This window comes from Portunus trituberculatus, chromosome 13, assembly GCF_017591435.1.
Source record: "Portunus trituberculatus isolate SZX2019 chromosome 13, ASM1759143v1, whole genome shotgun sequence".
In the NCBI taxonomy this organism is placed as follows: Eukaryota; Metazoa; Arthropoda; class Malacostraca; order Decapoda; family Portunidae; genus Portunus; species Portunus trituberculatus.
In genome coordinates this window covers 9,525,512-9,542,458 of record NC_059267.1, presented here as the reverse complement: position 1 = coordinate 9,542,458, position 16,947 = coordinate 9,525,512, and the positions used below count along the sequence as shown (strand labels likewise).

At 38.1% G+C, this 16,947-nt stretch overlaps 3 protein-coding genes across 3 annotated transcripts in view; 1 reads left to right on the top strand and 2 right to left on the bottom strand.

Moving 5' to 3' along the window:
- LOC123503161 (carbohydrate sulfotransferase 11-like) overlaps nt 1–7,685 on the bottom strand; it is a 100,472-nt gene extending 92,787 nt beyond the window's left edge. Inside the window, exon 1 of the mRNA XM_045252669.1 lies at nt 7,548–7,685. Coding sequence (XP_045108604.1) covers nt 7,548–7,670 — 123 coding nt within the window. The 5' untranslated portion in view covers nt 7,671–7,685. The remainder of the gene's footprint in view (nt 1–7,547) is intronic.
- Nucleotides 7,644–8,956, top strand: LOC123503162. The gene is made up of 3 exons (XM_045252672.1): nt 7,644–7,793; nt 8,275–8,463; nt 8,658–8,956. Exons 1-3 carry the CDS (start codon nt 7,745–7,747, stop codon nt 8,906–8,908), a joined length of 489 nt encoding a protein of 162 aa, XP_045108607.1. The 5' UTR covers nt 7,644–7,744; the 3' UTR covers nt 8,909–8,956.
- Nucleotides 8,957–11,501: 2,545 nt separating this feature from the next.
- On the bottom strand, nt 11,502–16,396 carry LOC123503163 (mitochondrial transcription rescue factor 1-like). Its single transcript, XM_045252673.1, has 4 exons — nt 16,124–16,396; nt 15,822–15,967; nt 15,003–15,075; nt 11,502–12,084 (listed from the first exon to the last, which is right to left on the bottom strand). The coding sequence occupies exons 1-4, from the start codon at nt 16,178–16,180 to the stop codon at nt 11,887–11,889; spliced, it is 474 nt and encodes a 157-aa protein (XP_045108608.1). The 5' UTR covers nt 16,181–16,396; the 3' UTR covers nt 11,502–11,886.
- Nucleotides 16,397–16,947: the final 551 nt, after the last annotated feature.

Here is a 16,947-nt window from a genome sequence, read left to right as displayed (position 1 = left end):
CACACACACAACACACAACACACACACACATTTTCCATCCTTCAAATTTGCAACAGAAGCCCACATTTCTAAACCTTTTGCTTTCTCCCCACGACTATTTTTTCAATGCCACAGAAATGATTAGGTGCATTCCCAAGACTGTTTCTCATGTTAATAACGTAGAAATCTTGCCAATCTGTCACTAAAACCAGAAAAATCTCCCTAAAGGAAAAACTGTCACTCCAACTAAATTCCCCTCTGACCCATTTATTCTTCCTCCTACCCTCACTGTTTCTCATGTTAATAGTGTAAAAATTCTGTCAACCTGTCACTAGAAGCGTAAAAATTCCCCCAAAGAGAAAACTGTGTCACTTCAACTAAATTTACTTCCTTACCGAACTATTCTTCCTCCTACCCTCACTGTTTCTCGTATTAATAATGTAGAAATTCTGTCAACCTGTCACTAGAACTGTAAAGATCTCCCTTGAAGAAAAAAAAAAGCCGTATCACTCCTAGTATAGATTCCCCTGCTCACCCACCTATTCTTCCTTCTATCCTCACTTCCATGCACTCTCCTTTCCGGTATTGCATTGCGTTACTTTTCTTTATTATACTACGTGGAGTTTTCACGGGAATTTATGGGCTAAAGGGGGTACTTTTTGGTGTACCTCCTATCTCAAAGCCCATCCACTAGGAAACCGTTGCCCCGAGTGAGGAAGCCCACCCTACACTCGGACCGTGGACAGGATTCGCATCTGTGCGCTTGGAGACTCCTCGGACCTTAAAGCACGCATGGTTCCACTGTACCACGGCGGCCACTAATTGTAGACCCCTTATTAGCCAATAGTAGTAGAAATTGATGTTGTTGTTCTTGTTGCCGTAGTGGTGATGGTGGTGGTGGTGGAAGCTGCTGGCGGTATCATCATCACCTAGAATCTTGAAAGCAGTAAAGGCGCGGCAAAGAAGTGTTTCAGAATATAGTCCTAAAACGTGACCTTCGCTAGTTTATCATGCTTCGTACCAATCAGCCTGTAGTGTTTCCAGTCCTCCAGGGTAGTGAAGGGTGAAGTGCCAGGTTGTTGGTACCACTGCCCATTGCCTTTAGGTTCACTGACTCGCTGACCGCATGCACTTCTTGGGTATTGAATATTCTGCTGGTTTGTTTCCAGCCCCCTTCCTTGTTTGAACGTTAGGATGCATGCAGTGTCTCTTCTGGCTTTCTTTCCTCTTTGTTCGTTTACTTGTTTGGCTTGTGATTGTTGGGTGTTATTGTCACGGTTGTTGTTAATGGTGGTTATGTTGGCCTGTGCTTTTTTTTTTCTTCTTTTTATCCTGTCGATGCTGTTCTTCATATAATCATCGTCAGCTTTCCTTGTTGTTGTTGGTATCATTAGCTTTATTCCTGTTGTTGCTGTTGTCGTGGTGACTGTTGTGTTGCTGTTGAGGGGATGGCGATGGTAGTGGTGTTCTTTCAGTAGTAATAGAAGTGGATGTTGTTCTTGTGGTGATGGTGGTGGTGGTGGAGGCTGCTGTCGACATCATCGCCTAGCTTCATTACTACGGATGCTTCAATTTTCTTTACAAACTCGTGCACAATAAATGGCGTTGTTTTGAGGTTATTTACACATATTACATTAATTTATTCACTATCACATTTATAATTTTACTAACTTATTTCCTCTTCTTGTCCAAACATGCTTTAGAAACCCGAGACGCGATGCATACTGAACTGAGGAGTGCGGGATGTGGCGGGGTTGTCTGTGGGGAGAGGCGGACTGGATAAGCACGAGTGAGAGAGAAGTGCGGGAGAGGAATGCAGTGAAGGGCAGGACGGGTTGGTGCTTGGTAGGGCTGGTGGGTGGGTATTGTAATGCCCTGAGCGTGGCGTGTTGTTGTGCTCCCCGCTGCTCCAGATATGGCTGAGTAACACGGGGCGCACCTGTATACCTCCATTAAGGTGCCGTGTGTGACTGGCAGTGTGTGAAGGGCCGCACCTATTCCTTCACTCTTGCATTTGTGTGGAATGTGGCTTAGTTATATCTGTTTGTCTGTTTTGTTATTTTTGTTATTACTTTTGTTTTTGATAAATTAGGTCAGACTAGGCCTTCAACAGAAACATGCAAAGTTAATATTTTCATGTATTTTGATACTTATTTCTTAGGAGTCATGAGACTTCCTTCACTGATGCATTTATCTACTCACAATCTTATTTCCAATGTTTTTATTGAAAATGTTGTGAGTGTGATAACATGTACAACATATTCACAACATACTCAGCAGAGCTTTCGTATTGAAAATAGCAAATCTTTTTCTTCAGATTTTACTAAACCAAGCAATTTTAACAGTGGGAGGAACACTCATTGACCAGTTCAGACTCTAGAATCATAACAATGCAGTGAAAATTGTACTGTATCTCTTTTTAGGTCATATACGGCTTCTCTCTCTCTCTCTCTCTCTCTCTCTTTACAGAGAGGGAAGCATAGGGGTTGTAGTTATGAATGCCTCGGGTTTAGTGTCTGCCTTGAGATGCCTCGTAAGGAGTGACCCGTGCATGACTGGGAGGAGCTGAGAGGGGCACGTTTTGAAGGCCCCTAACTGACTTGTATCTTTAAAGAGGCCTTTGCTTTACCGTGTGCTGTCCTCTGTGGCGTCGTGGGGCAATGAGGCAGCCAGATAGAAGAGGTGCATGTAAATAGTGCGGGAATTCTACAGTGCATTCGTGCAATATCGGCTGTTTTCATGTTGCTCTCTAGATTTGTTGTGTGATTATAACTGATCTTCGTATTTTTTTTTTTTTTTCTTTAACTCTTTCATTGTCAGACGAGAGTTTCCCTTCCAGCCTGCCTTCACACGGGCCCACACATTATTGCGTAGTTGTGAATGAGCTTTTTTTCTGTTATTTTCCAATCCTGTTATGCCCAGAGAAATTATTCAAGAGACAGTGTGCTGAATTAACTCTCTTAATGCTCTACAGAACGAAAAGACAAAGTTTATATGTTTCCTCCCTCTTCTCTCCTACGTCTTCCAGCAAACAATTCTTACAGTACTGAAAGGTTAACGAAAGTCGATCACAACAATAAAAAACAGTAAAACGGTGAAGTAGGAATGGGAATCCTTACAGAATTTGGCCCCATTGCATAGAATGCCCAAGAACCTCCTCTATTATCAGTGGTAAATCTATCGTTGACTCGTGGGGAATTGGTTGATCACATACGTTACGGACGCGCAGTAGCAGGTTTAGCACTGAGGTGGCGGCGTGTGAACTTGTGTCCGTGTAGGCGTATGTTTGTCAGATGGCTAAAGCATTGCATGTTGATAGGCGCGTGGCCGTATTTGTAAAGGCGTTCGTGGAGTTAGTGAGTTAGTTAGTGATCAGGGGTCCTTACTAACCAACAGTCACTTGAATGTGCAGGTCGTCAGGCTGGCAGGTGACCCAGCCACAGCCGTGCACGTCTTTTTGTGGCAATACGGCTGGTAGGGGAAATGGAAGTACATAAAAAAAAAATAATAATAAAAAAATAAATAAATAAAAAATAAATAAATAAATAAAATAAATAAATAAACAACGACGCGAAAATGTCTGGTCGAGTTTTTGTTGCACTGGTGGAGGATACATTTTCACATGGAGTGACAGTGTTTAACGATTTCTGGAAATTCTATTAGACTCCAACTGAGTATTACACTTTGGTATGAAAGCAGCAAAAGAATAATACAAGACAACTTTTTGGCAAAAGTAAAATTTACAGTGTCACGAGTGGAAGCGATACTCCTCATTACGATAATTCCTCCAGCATTATCGTAATTTCTGCTGATGTATGATCTTGTGAGGAGTTCGGGTTCATGAAGTACAGTATCTAGTAATGATAGCCACGGAAAATCTTAAGTATAGTGTATGACTAGAAAAACGAGTTTCTTATGTGAAGACAAAAACTCCGTGCGTGGCTACTTTCTGCACGAGGGAACCCATCGAGGCTGACACCGCTGTAGCTCAAGAAGTTGTCACATTAATACATGTAACAATCTCTATAAGTATGGAGAGGTAGCAGTTACAACTAACATAAAACATCGGTGAGGAGGTCGTTGGGAGAAAGCTCACCCCACGTGAATCACTACAAAGACATGTAACACAGCAGCAAATCTAATATATTCGCCTCCTGTCACTCTATCAAAATATCAACACCATAACATAACAAATGTTGACAAACGTATAGCAATAAGAACAATAAAGTGGCAGAACAAAGTAGATATCCTCAGTAATAAGCCGATGTACGTACTAGAGCAAGATATTGGTCCGCCCGGTGACTGCATCCTTATACTGTGTTGATATTATCTGTGCCCCGACTTACCTAAGCACTACTGCCCCTCTCTATGTATCTAGTTTTCTTTTAATAAACCGACAAGTTGTTCATTAATCCGCGATGACTCGGTCCGCTACACGGGTACTTTTTGTGACTTGCACCTCGGTGGTCTGGACTTGCCCGCTTGGTTCACAAAATGCCCAGACTAGTCACGTGGACGCGATAAACGACTCTGGGAACGTGTTGCGTGCATGTAATCTCAGTATGGGAAGCCTGTCGCTACTATTATTACTCTTGGCAACAGGTGTGCGCCTCACCCTCACCTGAGCTGCGATTAGAGAATGGAGGCACGCGGTTCTTGTGTTTATTAGTGTTTTCTATCTGTCCGGCCCGATATCAAGACCATACTTCCGGCTCCGTGATGTTGGTGGCTTTGTCGTGACTTCGTAATACCAATTAGTCAACCAGCCAATCATTGCTGGTGACGTCGCGCCAGTTCAGAGGATACAGATAGTATCAATCATCATGTAATTATCATCACTAATATCGTCAGTTTCATAAGTCCACTGAACAGAAAAGGCGTTTCCCAACTTTAGGCTCTCATCTCTGCCCACGCTGTTCATCCCAAGCTAAATTACTGCTAATTTCCAGGTATATGTTTTTTTCAACCATCATCAAAATCACCACCACCGTTAATATCGTCAGTTTCATTAGTCCAACTTCAGGCAAAAGTCTCAGCAACTTAACCTCTCATTTTTGTCCACGCTGTCTATCCCAAGCTAAATTCATGTTAGTTCCAAGGTATAAGTATAGGTGTAACCATCATCGTAATCATCACCAATGTCACCACCATCAGCTTCACGAATTCACTGCTGGGAAAAAAAAAAGTTCTCAATCTTAGCCATTCGTCTCATTGCAGTACATATTGTCCATCTCAGACTATCTCGGCTAAATTTATCTCACCTCTCCATCAAGTCAAGTCAGCGCTGCCTCCTTTCACCATCCCTACATAGTAAACCTTCAACTACAATTCCTGATGGCCCTTTTTTGCTACTCAATAAGAAGTTTTCAGTGAGGATTAGACACAGTTATGGATGAAGATGATGTGGCGATAAGTTGACATGTTTCATACAGGGACTGCGTCTTGTACGTCTGATAGCTTCTTGTAGCTTCCAGTTCTTATGTTCAAAAAAGACAGACGAAATAAGAGAGAGAGAGAGAGAGAGAGAGAGAGAGAGAGAGAGAGAGAGAGAGAGAGAGAGAGAGAGAGAGAGAGAGAGAGAGAGAGAGAGAGAGAGAGATCCTTCGGCCCATATCCTACATCCTATCCTATATAGGATAGAAGGGCGTACCATTCCCCGGTACATATATGTGCTACATAGAGGCGGCACCGGTGGCACTAGCGGTACATAAGAGGCCCGAGCTTTGACGGTGAGGGCACTGCTGGAGGAGGAAGAAGACAACGAGGTCGAGGGCGAGGGCGATGATGATGGCAAGGACTTGATTGTGTCTTAAATAAAGTTGCAGTAGTAGCAGCAACATTAGAAGTAACAGTAGTAGTAATAGTAACATTAATAGCATTAATAGTAGAGTAATAACAGTGTAGTAGCAATAACAGTATAGTAGCAATAACAATAGCAGTAGTAGCTAGCGTAACATTTCTGTACTATATTGAAATTGTCAAAATAGTATTTTTCTACTTTTTTTCACGCACTTCTTAAACCATGTGATATAAAATTTCATTAGTGATATTTCTCCAATATTGATTAGCACTTGCCTCGCTCTCCGAATGACTTGAATCAGATTGTTTCACAGCGGCCTCACTTGGCACTACTTGTCCTTTTCATTTTTCCATTGATCGCTTCAGTCAGATTGATTTCACCTGCCTCGCCAATCTCAGCGACTCACCGTTACTCAGCGAACCTGTCCACGAGGTTCTCATCACCCGACGATAGCACGATACACGTCCCAGCGGCGGCCCCACACCTTCCCACGCCTCCCGTTGCAAGGCAGACTTGAGCAGTAATGTCCCACATTGGTAAGTATTATCACACAAAATCATCTCGCGAAATAAATATATGAAATAGCAAGTAAATTAGTAAATAAATTAATAGCTAAACAGATATATTAATTAGTTACAATAGATATAAATAAATACAAAAAAATGAATGATTCAACAATAACAAATAATAATAATAATAATAATAATAATAATAATAATAATAATAATAATAATAATAATAATAATAATAATAATAATAATAATAATAATAATAATAATAATAATAATAATAATAATAATAATAATAAATGCTATTATTATTATTATTATTATTATTATTATTATCGTTGTTGCTGATATCATTGGTATCACCATTACTGACAACAATAAACAATAATAGATACGTCACTGAAAAATGACATCTGTTGGAAAATTGGTGTCTACATTTCAATGACAATTCCAAACATCGTTATAAATCTCCATTAACCCCTTCAGTACCAGACGTGTTTTCATATTCATTCTGGTTTCTATTTGGTGATTTTATACTGCTTCAAAAACTCATGTAAGGAATTAAAATAGTGAAGACTGGCCATTAATCATCTGACCTCTGTAGATGCTTTCTAATGTCAATAAAATGGTCGAATCACACCCGAAACTCAAGGTAGAAATGCGTCCCAGTACTGAAGAGCTTAACATTAATCCAGTCTCTCCATTAGCTCAAACTAATTTTCTTTAACATCGACCCTTCTCCTCTCGTCATCTTCCTCTTAACTCATACCCTTTGCATTTCAAGTACAACCTCTACTTTTACCCTAACTTCCTCTTCCCTAACGCCATCGCTTTAGTCCTTCCCTCAGCAAGCTCCTCTCTCTCTTACTTCACACCTCCCAACTATTACCGCAGACCGTATTCTGAAACACTTAGGCGCCGCACCTCCACTACCTTCACCACACTGCACGGGATTTTAGTGGTATTTTCATGGTTCTAGTAAAAAGACTAACAAGATGTTTGCATTATCAACAGGGAAACACTCTTATAACCTGACTAATTTGTAGGTAATAAGTGGCTTTAGAAAATAAAGAGATAGCAGGGCGTTTCTGAATACAGACCTATAAAGAGCAGATCGTAGCATCCTTTACTACCATCACAACCACCAACATTATTACAACTACCACAACTATAGCCCACCAATACCCACAAGCACCAGTGATGACACCAATACACCTGATAGTACAAGACAGACCTAACAAACACGGTGGGAGCCTTACGCAATGACATGGTGTGGCCTTATGAGAGGAGCAGTGGCACCTTGGAAGCACCTCGGGCCCCTGGGAACGCTGGCACCTGGTGGAACACAAGGACACATGTAAAAGCTTAAATACCACAAGCATAAGGTGAACGCACTCGTTAGCCCCTTGTTAAGCTGCCCTTCAGACCGTCTGCATCCTTCACCACCTGCCTGGCCATGTTACGCGTGTGTTTCCTCCTCCTGGGACTGGTGGCGGCCGTCCACGGTGAGACACAGGACTAAAGTGCCCTTCATGTTTTACAATCCATCAATGTGAAAGGATAATGGTGATACATCAAACCTCCCCTGTCATATTCACGTTCTACAATGTATCCTTTACGAAAGTAGAAACAAAGATAAACGGTAAAAATAAGACAATTTTTGAGCTCGTATTAATAACTAGATTAGTTTGGCACCACGGATAAGATGCAACAGATAAATATGTTGCTTTAATAAACTACAGCATTGAGGGTATAGTGCTGGCAGACTCGTGACAGCTAGCAATATCCTCACTGTGAATGTTTGGGCTATTATACGAGTAAAGTTAACCATTCACACACCATCCAGTCCTCCATCATTCTTTTTCTCAAGGACTAGTTAGAGAGGGCAGAAACCACTCGATCCTAAGGAAAATTAGCGAGTGATCGGTGAGGGAACCTCAGCCTGACAAATGACCACAAAGCTAACGAGAAATGCTTTGTTCACAGGTGCGTGCTCTGCCCCCTTTATGGAGGTGGGAGAAGGATGCTACTACTTTTCCTACAAAGATGACCTGAAGATGAATTGGATGGAGGCGCGCACACACTGCCAGTCCCTCGCGAGCAGGGCTGATCTGGCCGTGCTCGACTACAAATGCTTCGATTACAACCACGTGGCTAATTACATAATCATGGAAGGTAATCCCTCAATAACTATATTATATAATTTGTTGTACATTACCACTTCCCACAAGACAATAAGACTAAGGGGTTAATTGCACGAACGGTATGCAACTGTGGCGAGAGATCACGCATAAGTTGAAATAGTAGGTAAAGTCATACAATCACGCTCACCTCACGCACGGGTTTACTGCCACCCATCCTCTCCGCAGACATCCACACGACCATGGAACCTATGTACGTCGGAGCTGACGGGTATGAGGCCTCTTGGTTCTGGGTTGATGACCGTGCCCTCAGTGCTAACGCCATCTACTGGTTCGAGAAACATCCGACTATAGACCCTGGCTGCGTTTTCCTGTACCCGGCAAAGCCACACACCTACAAGAAGATTTTCCTTAGCAAGGGTGCCTGCACCGCCATCAGGTACTTCGTGTGTCAAAGTGATGTTAACGCCTTCCGCTAATTGAATGTGATGTAAGACTTGCTGGTACAATACATGGCTGTTGTGTGACGTGGATTTCCTTCCGTCCTTCCTTCCCTGGGTGAGGCTGTGGCGCTCCTCCACGGCTGCACTGATTGCAATATTGTCGAGTTCTTTATGTGTGCATTTCAATATATCATGAGTATACAAAAGAGCAACTGCTCATTTTTCTTACAAAAAAAAAAAAAAAAAAATATTATTTTCTATCGATACAGCTAAATCTTTGTAATCTTCACAGAACTTATCAGTATACCGAGGCTCCATTAAATATAATTCTAACTTTAATCAAATTTCTACTTTACGTAAATATGATATGCCTTGAACTAATCAAACCTGAACTCATGGTACTGTAACGAGAGTTATTGTACCATGCCTAAACTATTCTAGCCTATTCAGGTGTGCGTACATTTACACGTAATATAACTGTATGCTAATATCCACTATCCTGACCCCAACTAAACTGGTACCAACACAAAATGGAGTTACTATCAAGGGCGTCTTCATGGTCATCCTAAATATTTTCCAGCAGCTATGTAATAATTAAGAAAGAACAAAGACATCCTGAGCGCATTTTTATAAGAGAAACGCTGAGCTCTGACAGCTCTGCCACGAACGAATAATTTGTTCTCTATGATTGACACCTCACTTGATTTAAATAACAAGTCACACTATCAATTTTGTTGCTACACTACGATTATAATAAACAAGGTTTGGAAAGATTCCGTCTTTTACCAAAAGATGAGGATAGTATATAGGATAGTATTGCTCCCTGTTCTATCTGCTTCGTACTATGATAATGTTATCTACAATCAAGACTTTATTGTAGATTATCAAGTAACGTGGATGTTACTTGATTATCAAGTAACATCCATGTAGCTGCTTCTGACTTCAGAAGGTGGTGAGTCTCCTAATGTTTCTGGTTCTCTTCCTTTCTTTACCTAGCATCTAACAACCAATCTTCACAAATGTCTCAGTATTGTGGAAACTAAATAAATTTCATGCTATCATTCCTACTGAACACTGTGCTTTGAATGACTGAAGCAAGGAAACATGTCCCTGTAGCTTTCTTGGATTATGCATATAACAGAATGTTTTTTTTTTTTTTTTTTTTCCAAAGCACAAGGCCATTTCTTCTTCATTCGAGGAATTGGCACTCAACGAGCTGTAAACCACAAGGCAAAAAGTTGTGACATGCATAGTGTTCGTGGGAAAATACCTGCGTCAGGAAATCCTTACCTCATTTACACATTACACATATTACATAATCAAATTCACTCAATAGGCAACAGCAGATTTCTCTAGTTACTTTTCGCTATTTCTTGTGCATGAAAAGGATCATAAAATGCCATGTAGCCTATTGTGTGAAGCCTAACCACTATACTTTTAAAATTCATCTATAATTTTTTTAATGGGGAATCTTATACTATCACCAAAACACCTAATGTCACTAGAGCTTAAGGTACAAAACACTGGTGATTTCTACTGAATAAAGATAATATGAAAAACTGCTATGTAAAGCCATGCACGTGAATGTTTGAGTGGTTACTTTGCCTACATTCTTTTTGGTATTGTGTGCAGTGAATGTAACATATGTGTCTCTTGAAAGAAATATATTATGAACTCCAGCAAGAAACTCATGAACCAGCTCATTATACATGACACAATATCCCCTGACCATCACAATTATGTAACACAGAAACATATATAAAAAAAAAAAATAAATAAAAAAAAAAAACTCATTGAGGTATTCTGCACTACTTGAGTACAATAAATTTGCATCACATGTATACATACTGACTACTGATTCCTAGTTTCAGAATTCTTTATCCTAATGCTCAGGACAATTACAATTCATATATACTCCAGAATCCAACATTTTCTGTACAAGTGAGGTGAATATTGTGAATTCTTACTTTGCTAGCAACCTTTAGTTTTTGTGTGTGTGATGAATGTAATGAGTGACTAGGAAGGAACACTGGAGGCTGTTATGAGAGGAAATTCAATGAAGATGATTGTGTGTGAATATACTGTACCACATACTGATGGTTTATTCATAACATACTTCACGACTGCTATGTATCATTACTTCCTGCTCATTTGACAAGACTTCGCACTCACATGACTTATTTTATGACAATAATCTTACATTAAAAAACAGACAAAAAAAAAAATATATATATAGATAAATATACAAACAACAAGCTAACAAAAGATTACATATACTACTAAGGTTTAAATCAGTAAGATATCCAGCTTTGCAGCAACATGCATGACATTAGTGGCAACAACACTCATTCTCCTTGCTGTTGTGTATTATGGATTCCATATGATTCAGATTTTTTTTTTTTTTTCACAAATGGCATATCAAGCAAGAGAAAAATTCATCCTTGCTTACATTAATTTAGAAGATAACACAAACACATCAGACAGTCTGTTAACTCTTTCCTTGTGAATATTTTCAAATCATAAGTAACTATATGTTACATCTACAAGATGAGCTGATGGTGCAGCAACACCCACCAGTGAAGTCAGCCATATAATGTCATCTGTATGCAGGGAATAGAATACACACAAAAAATATTCAAAGATTTTATGCTACTGAGCTTTTTTTTTTTTCAGCAAAAATAAGATTTAGTGTTATATACATATACATGGCAGTCTGGAAATACATTGTCTGTTAAAACAATACAAACAGGTTTACTTACTACCTGAGGTGATAGTAGTTTGTGAGAGTTTAATTCTCCAAAGATGAGGACAGGGAAGTTAAAAATAACATTTTGAACAACAAACAGAGATCACCAAAGCATTAATCATCTTGAACCCTGCCATAATCTGTCTCCAGTGTGCAAGTAAAAACACTCTTCTACTGAGTTCTCTCTTGTCATGAAAATAATGACAATAACAACAATCCTGCATAGTCTTCAAGCTACTGTTGTTTTCTCTACGTACTAGTACCTCCATCACTCCTGTTGTGGCACCTTGTAGTCCTTGTAGCATTCCACCAGCAGGTTTGGGTAGCGACGCAGCTTGACGGTCACCTTCTCATCATCCTCGGCCATGTGACCCAAAGCCATGACCACCACACGGGACACATACAGGTTGTTGGCATTGTCTCTCGCCACTGCCTTGATCACGTCAATTTCATCGCCCATGTGACACTGATCGGAGGGAGGATATTTTTTTGTAATTACTCTATACTGTGGCCCTATATCTACAATTGCTGACTAATACTAACACTATTCTACTAGAATTTCTACTATCAGCAATGTGATCACCTATATTATGACCATGAATCAAAACCAGCATGTCCTGAAAAATAAGAGTATAGAGAAATTTTCCAAACACCATTGCATTTTTTCTGAGAATAACTTTTTTGTAATCACACCATAGAGTAGTACTACACATACTGCTGCAGTGACTAATACTAGTGCTAAGCTACTAATAATGTTACTACCAACAACATGATCACCTTTGTATACCATTACTAAGAATTGAAACTGTCATCCCAAATAACTGTTACAAAAGAGCTTTAGAAACATCACATTGCTAATTTTCCAAGAATTACTAAAGACTGCAAGGCATGAACATCTAATTGACCCTCAACACCTGACTGAGCTGAACTAGGAGAGGTGAAGGTGACACACATTTAGAAACTAAGATTGAGTTTAATAATTAGAAGTGTCTCAGACATCTTAACACTGACTCCTACTTGGAACATCTTCCCTTAACCCTCACAACCTGTGTGTATCCCAGTAACAAGCTGAACTGGTCCATTTCAGCTCTGAATCTTACAACACTAGATACTTTTACACAGAGAATCTTACTAAAAAACAACACATAGCTCACTGATTTTAAGATAACATCCTTGAAGCCTTATAAAATTGTGTAATCTTGTCCTAATATATGAGCATAAAACAGCTGTAGGGCTTAGAGGATTAACGGATCTTTGGGACTGTATGTTAACCAAACTTGATATGACTAAAATAATTCATGTCATCGTCTAAATAACTTGCAATCTCTCCTTCATAATAAACTCCTGTGAGACATTTGTTATTGTTCCACAGCCACCTCTAAACATTACACTGGCTAGACACTGGAAGGTTCTTTTAATCCCTCTTTTCTTTCATGTAGGTATTTGTTAAAACCTTGTACTGGGACTTTGTAAGGACTATTTGTTGTTTTCATTATCATTACTATTGTATTAATTTTTTTGTCTTTTTCCTCATCTCTACCTGGTCTGAGCATGATGAGGTGAGGCAAATGTGGTAGCTTATTATTGCTGTAAATTAATGGATATCTCAGTGAAAATGTCAATTTGTACCAGTGAATCACCACTCATGGGTGTGTTTAGCTACCACAGCTGTGCTTTGTTAACATTCAGAAAACTATAAAAACACAAACTTAAATGAGCACAGAAAAAAGAGAGAAGGGAGGCTGAGATAGTTTTAACAATTGTACTATTTAAAAGGCTGTAGTAAAAAAATCAGTGTCTAAATAGTTCATAGTAATTGTGGATAAACTTATCCTCCACTGAAAGATAACTGTAACATTATATTGCAAGGTGGTTGTGACGTGATGAACCTACACAATTCAAGGTTACACATCTTAATTCACTCACACCTCGATTTCCTACTTTAAGTTTATACAGTAAAACAACATTAATATGCTGAAGCAAGGAACTAGGAGTGTCAGATTATTGGTTTTGTCGGATTATCAGGACGTACCTCTGAAAATACTACCACGCCAGGACTTTCATATAGCTTCAGACAATTTTTGGCTTCACACATCCAAGGATTTTCTCATCTTATGTTTTTTTGGGTGAGACAAACATTGAATTGATTGATATTTTACATGATTTCTGTCACTAATAGAGTTTCTAAGTTATGACTTTTTAACTTATGCCTTCCTCTCATCAATCAATGATCTTGGGGGGACCTGTGGGAAATTTTGTTTTTTGGGTGAGTAATGTGCATTGCAGAAGAGGTTGGAAATCAACAAAATCACATATGAAATCTCTGAAAATATATAAATTTTACTTTTGACGGCAGCATCAGCTGCCACCATGAGCAGTATTGCCAACAATTTGTTACGTATATTGATTTTTGTGTAATAGGCTTTTTTTTCTCTCTCCTCATATATTTTTGTATAATTAGGTTAGGTTACTGGTCACTATATGTCTCACCAAAAAAAGAAACAAGCTACATGAGACAGTGGCTGGTTGGGGAAAACTGAAAACTGACCATAGCTCCTTACACACATTATACTTGTACGCACATTAAAACATAAATACAGCCTCTCTAACCCAGGTGTGGGCAAACTACAGCCTGTGGGCTGCATGTGTCCTGCCAAAGGAATTCATGCAGCCCTCTAAATATTAGTAAATTTGAAAGAGAAAAATACCAAGCAAAGCAAAATATTGTAAACATTTTGTTTTCCTCCTGCAGGTGTACATATGCATGGGATAGTAGCTTTCTATTTAAAAACCTTTTATTTTGTTTGTTTTAAATATTAATTATTTTAGATTAATATATAATACAGCTCTATAAAATTGTGACTTTTTTTTTTTCCCCTAGTGTGGTCCTTGCAGTGAAAAGTTTGCCTATCCCTGCTCTAACCTCTTTCAAACATTCCTTAACAGATTAAAGCCTTTTGCATCATAAAGACTTAACATAGCTCCTAACAAATCAACAAGCTCTCTTCTCCAATACCAACATAAATGCATCTCACTACTCACAATAAACATTATTCCTCACATGCCGCACAATGGGTGTAACATACAATATTCCATGTCATTCAGACTACACATTTATTTATAGAAATTCACTACTGTTATGGACTCAGCAAGTATGGCTGCATCAGAAGAAGCATCTATACTTGTAACTAAGATATATCTGGCACCTGGTTTAAATTTGCTCAGACATAATTTTGATCATAACTTAATTTTTTTGTTCCATCTTAAAAAATTTGGACTATTGGGAACTTTGAATATTACTGGTGTTTAGATCAATGAACTTTTACTGTACTATGCATCCAAATTATATGCTTTTTTTCTGAGACAATGAGTGATTTCCATTACCTGTTGACTCTTTTTGAGGAGTTTCTTCCCATTGATTCGGATTCTGCTGTCGAAGAAAGCAGACTCCACCTTGCTGTAAGACACACACTCATTACAAAGATATCAATCCCTGATCTTCTTATGCTTACCATCACAGTTACCATCATGAATCTCATGGACATATTCAATACTATTGGATGGAATATATTCAGTACTATTGGATGGACATATTCAATACTATTGGATGGAATATATATATATATATATATATATATATATATATATATATATATATATATATATATATATATATATATATATATATATATATATATATATATATATATATATATATATATATATATATATATATATATATATATATATATATATATATATATATATATATATATATATATATATATATATATATATATATATATATATATATATATATATATATATATATATATATATATATATATATATATATATATATATATATATATATATATATATATATATATATATATATATATATATATATATATATATATATATATATATATATATATATATACATACACACACACACACACATATACAAATGTTTCATGATTCATATATATACTGACTAAATCCAACAAGTTCAGAATCCCTTATTCTAAATCCTCTGTACCAAATGCACTTCAGATTTCAGTATTTTCTACAGTTTGTAACATACACTGTGTACTGAACCTTCTGAAACCACCTGAGATCTGGGGAGAAACAGCACCAAATAAAAAACTATATCAGACACAGACATGAAAGCAGTTCACCTTGGGAAAGGCAAACACTCACTTCCTTGACATGTTCAGTCCAGACTTCAGGATGGCATCAATACGCAATGATGGTACTCTTGCTTTCAATTCTCTAAAATCAGATCCAGTTTCTAGTTTCATGTCTTCATCTTCATCCTCGTCGTCAGTAAAGTCTTCATCGTCATCCTGGAAATTATACTGGAGCTTCATGAAATGTACTAACAGAAATTATCAAGTGCAGTATTAAAAAAATCTGAGATTCTATTTTATACAATTTTTTATGTAAAAATTAACCTATTTGTGGTATTTAAAGACCATACAAAGAAATAACAAATCATTTACACTTCTAAGTTGATGGTATTTCTCCATGAAGGCCTTCAAGAGGCCTGTCATAAACATATTTTAATGTTTTCATATGTTTGCAGAACATCTTTCAGTATGGGGAAGAAAGCCACAACCACCCAGTGCCAGTTCTGGTGACTACTGTAGAGTGTTCCTGAGCTGTTGGGTGTTGGTTGGCAAGGACTTGGCAGGTGCTGGGGTACATGTAGTGTGTAATGTTTTGATGCAGAATCAAGTTCTTTTTCAGTCACAAGTTGTGTTTGGTGCACTGGACTGGAAAAATGTTGGTTAATTCTTCTGTGTAGACATAGACACTAGCAATTTTCCTTTCCAATATGAATTCATGGGATAATGGTGGTATGATAATATTACCTAAACTCAAGACTGATGTGCATGCCATCTTTGGTTTGGGTGATACTGATGTTTTTTTACTTGGTTTCAGGATTATATCAAAGACAAAATTTCTACCATAGTGAAATCACTGTTGACAAAGTCATCCAGAATGCAGTGGGAAACGTGGAGAACACAAATCTCTGTGACAATGACTTGGTTTTTGCGCCCAGCAAAGAGGATTGTGAAAGTAGCTCTGAGGTGTGGGAGAAGAGTGTGCTTACTCCAGAAGAAACCTTTGTTTGAGAAAAATATTAATCATTCTTTTCTCTAAGATTCTTTTTCCCATTGTACTTTTAATATTCAATCTAAGAAAACTTTTCATCTAATATCAAATACCGTATTTGATGACATATAAGACACATGGGCATACAAGATGCACCTTTATTTTAGCCAAGCAAATTTAGGATTCTTTTTAATGCATTTAAGAGCAG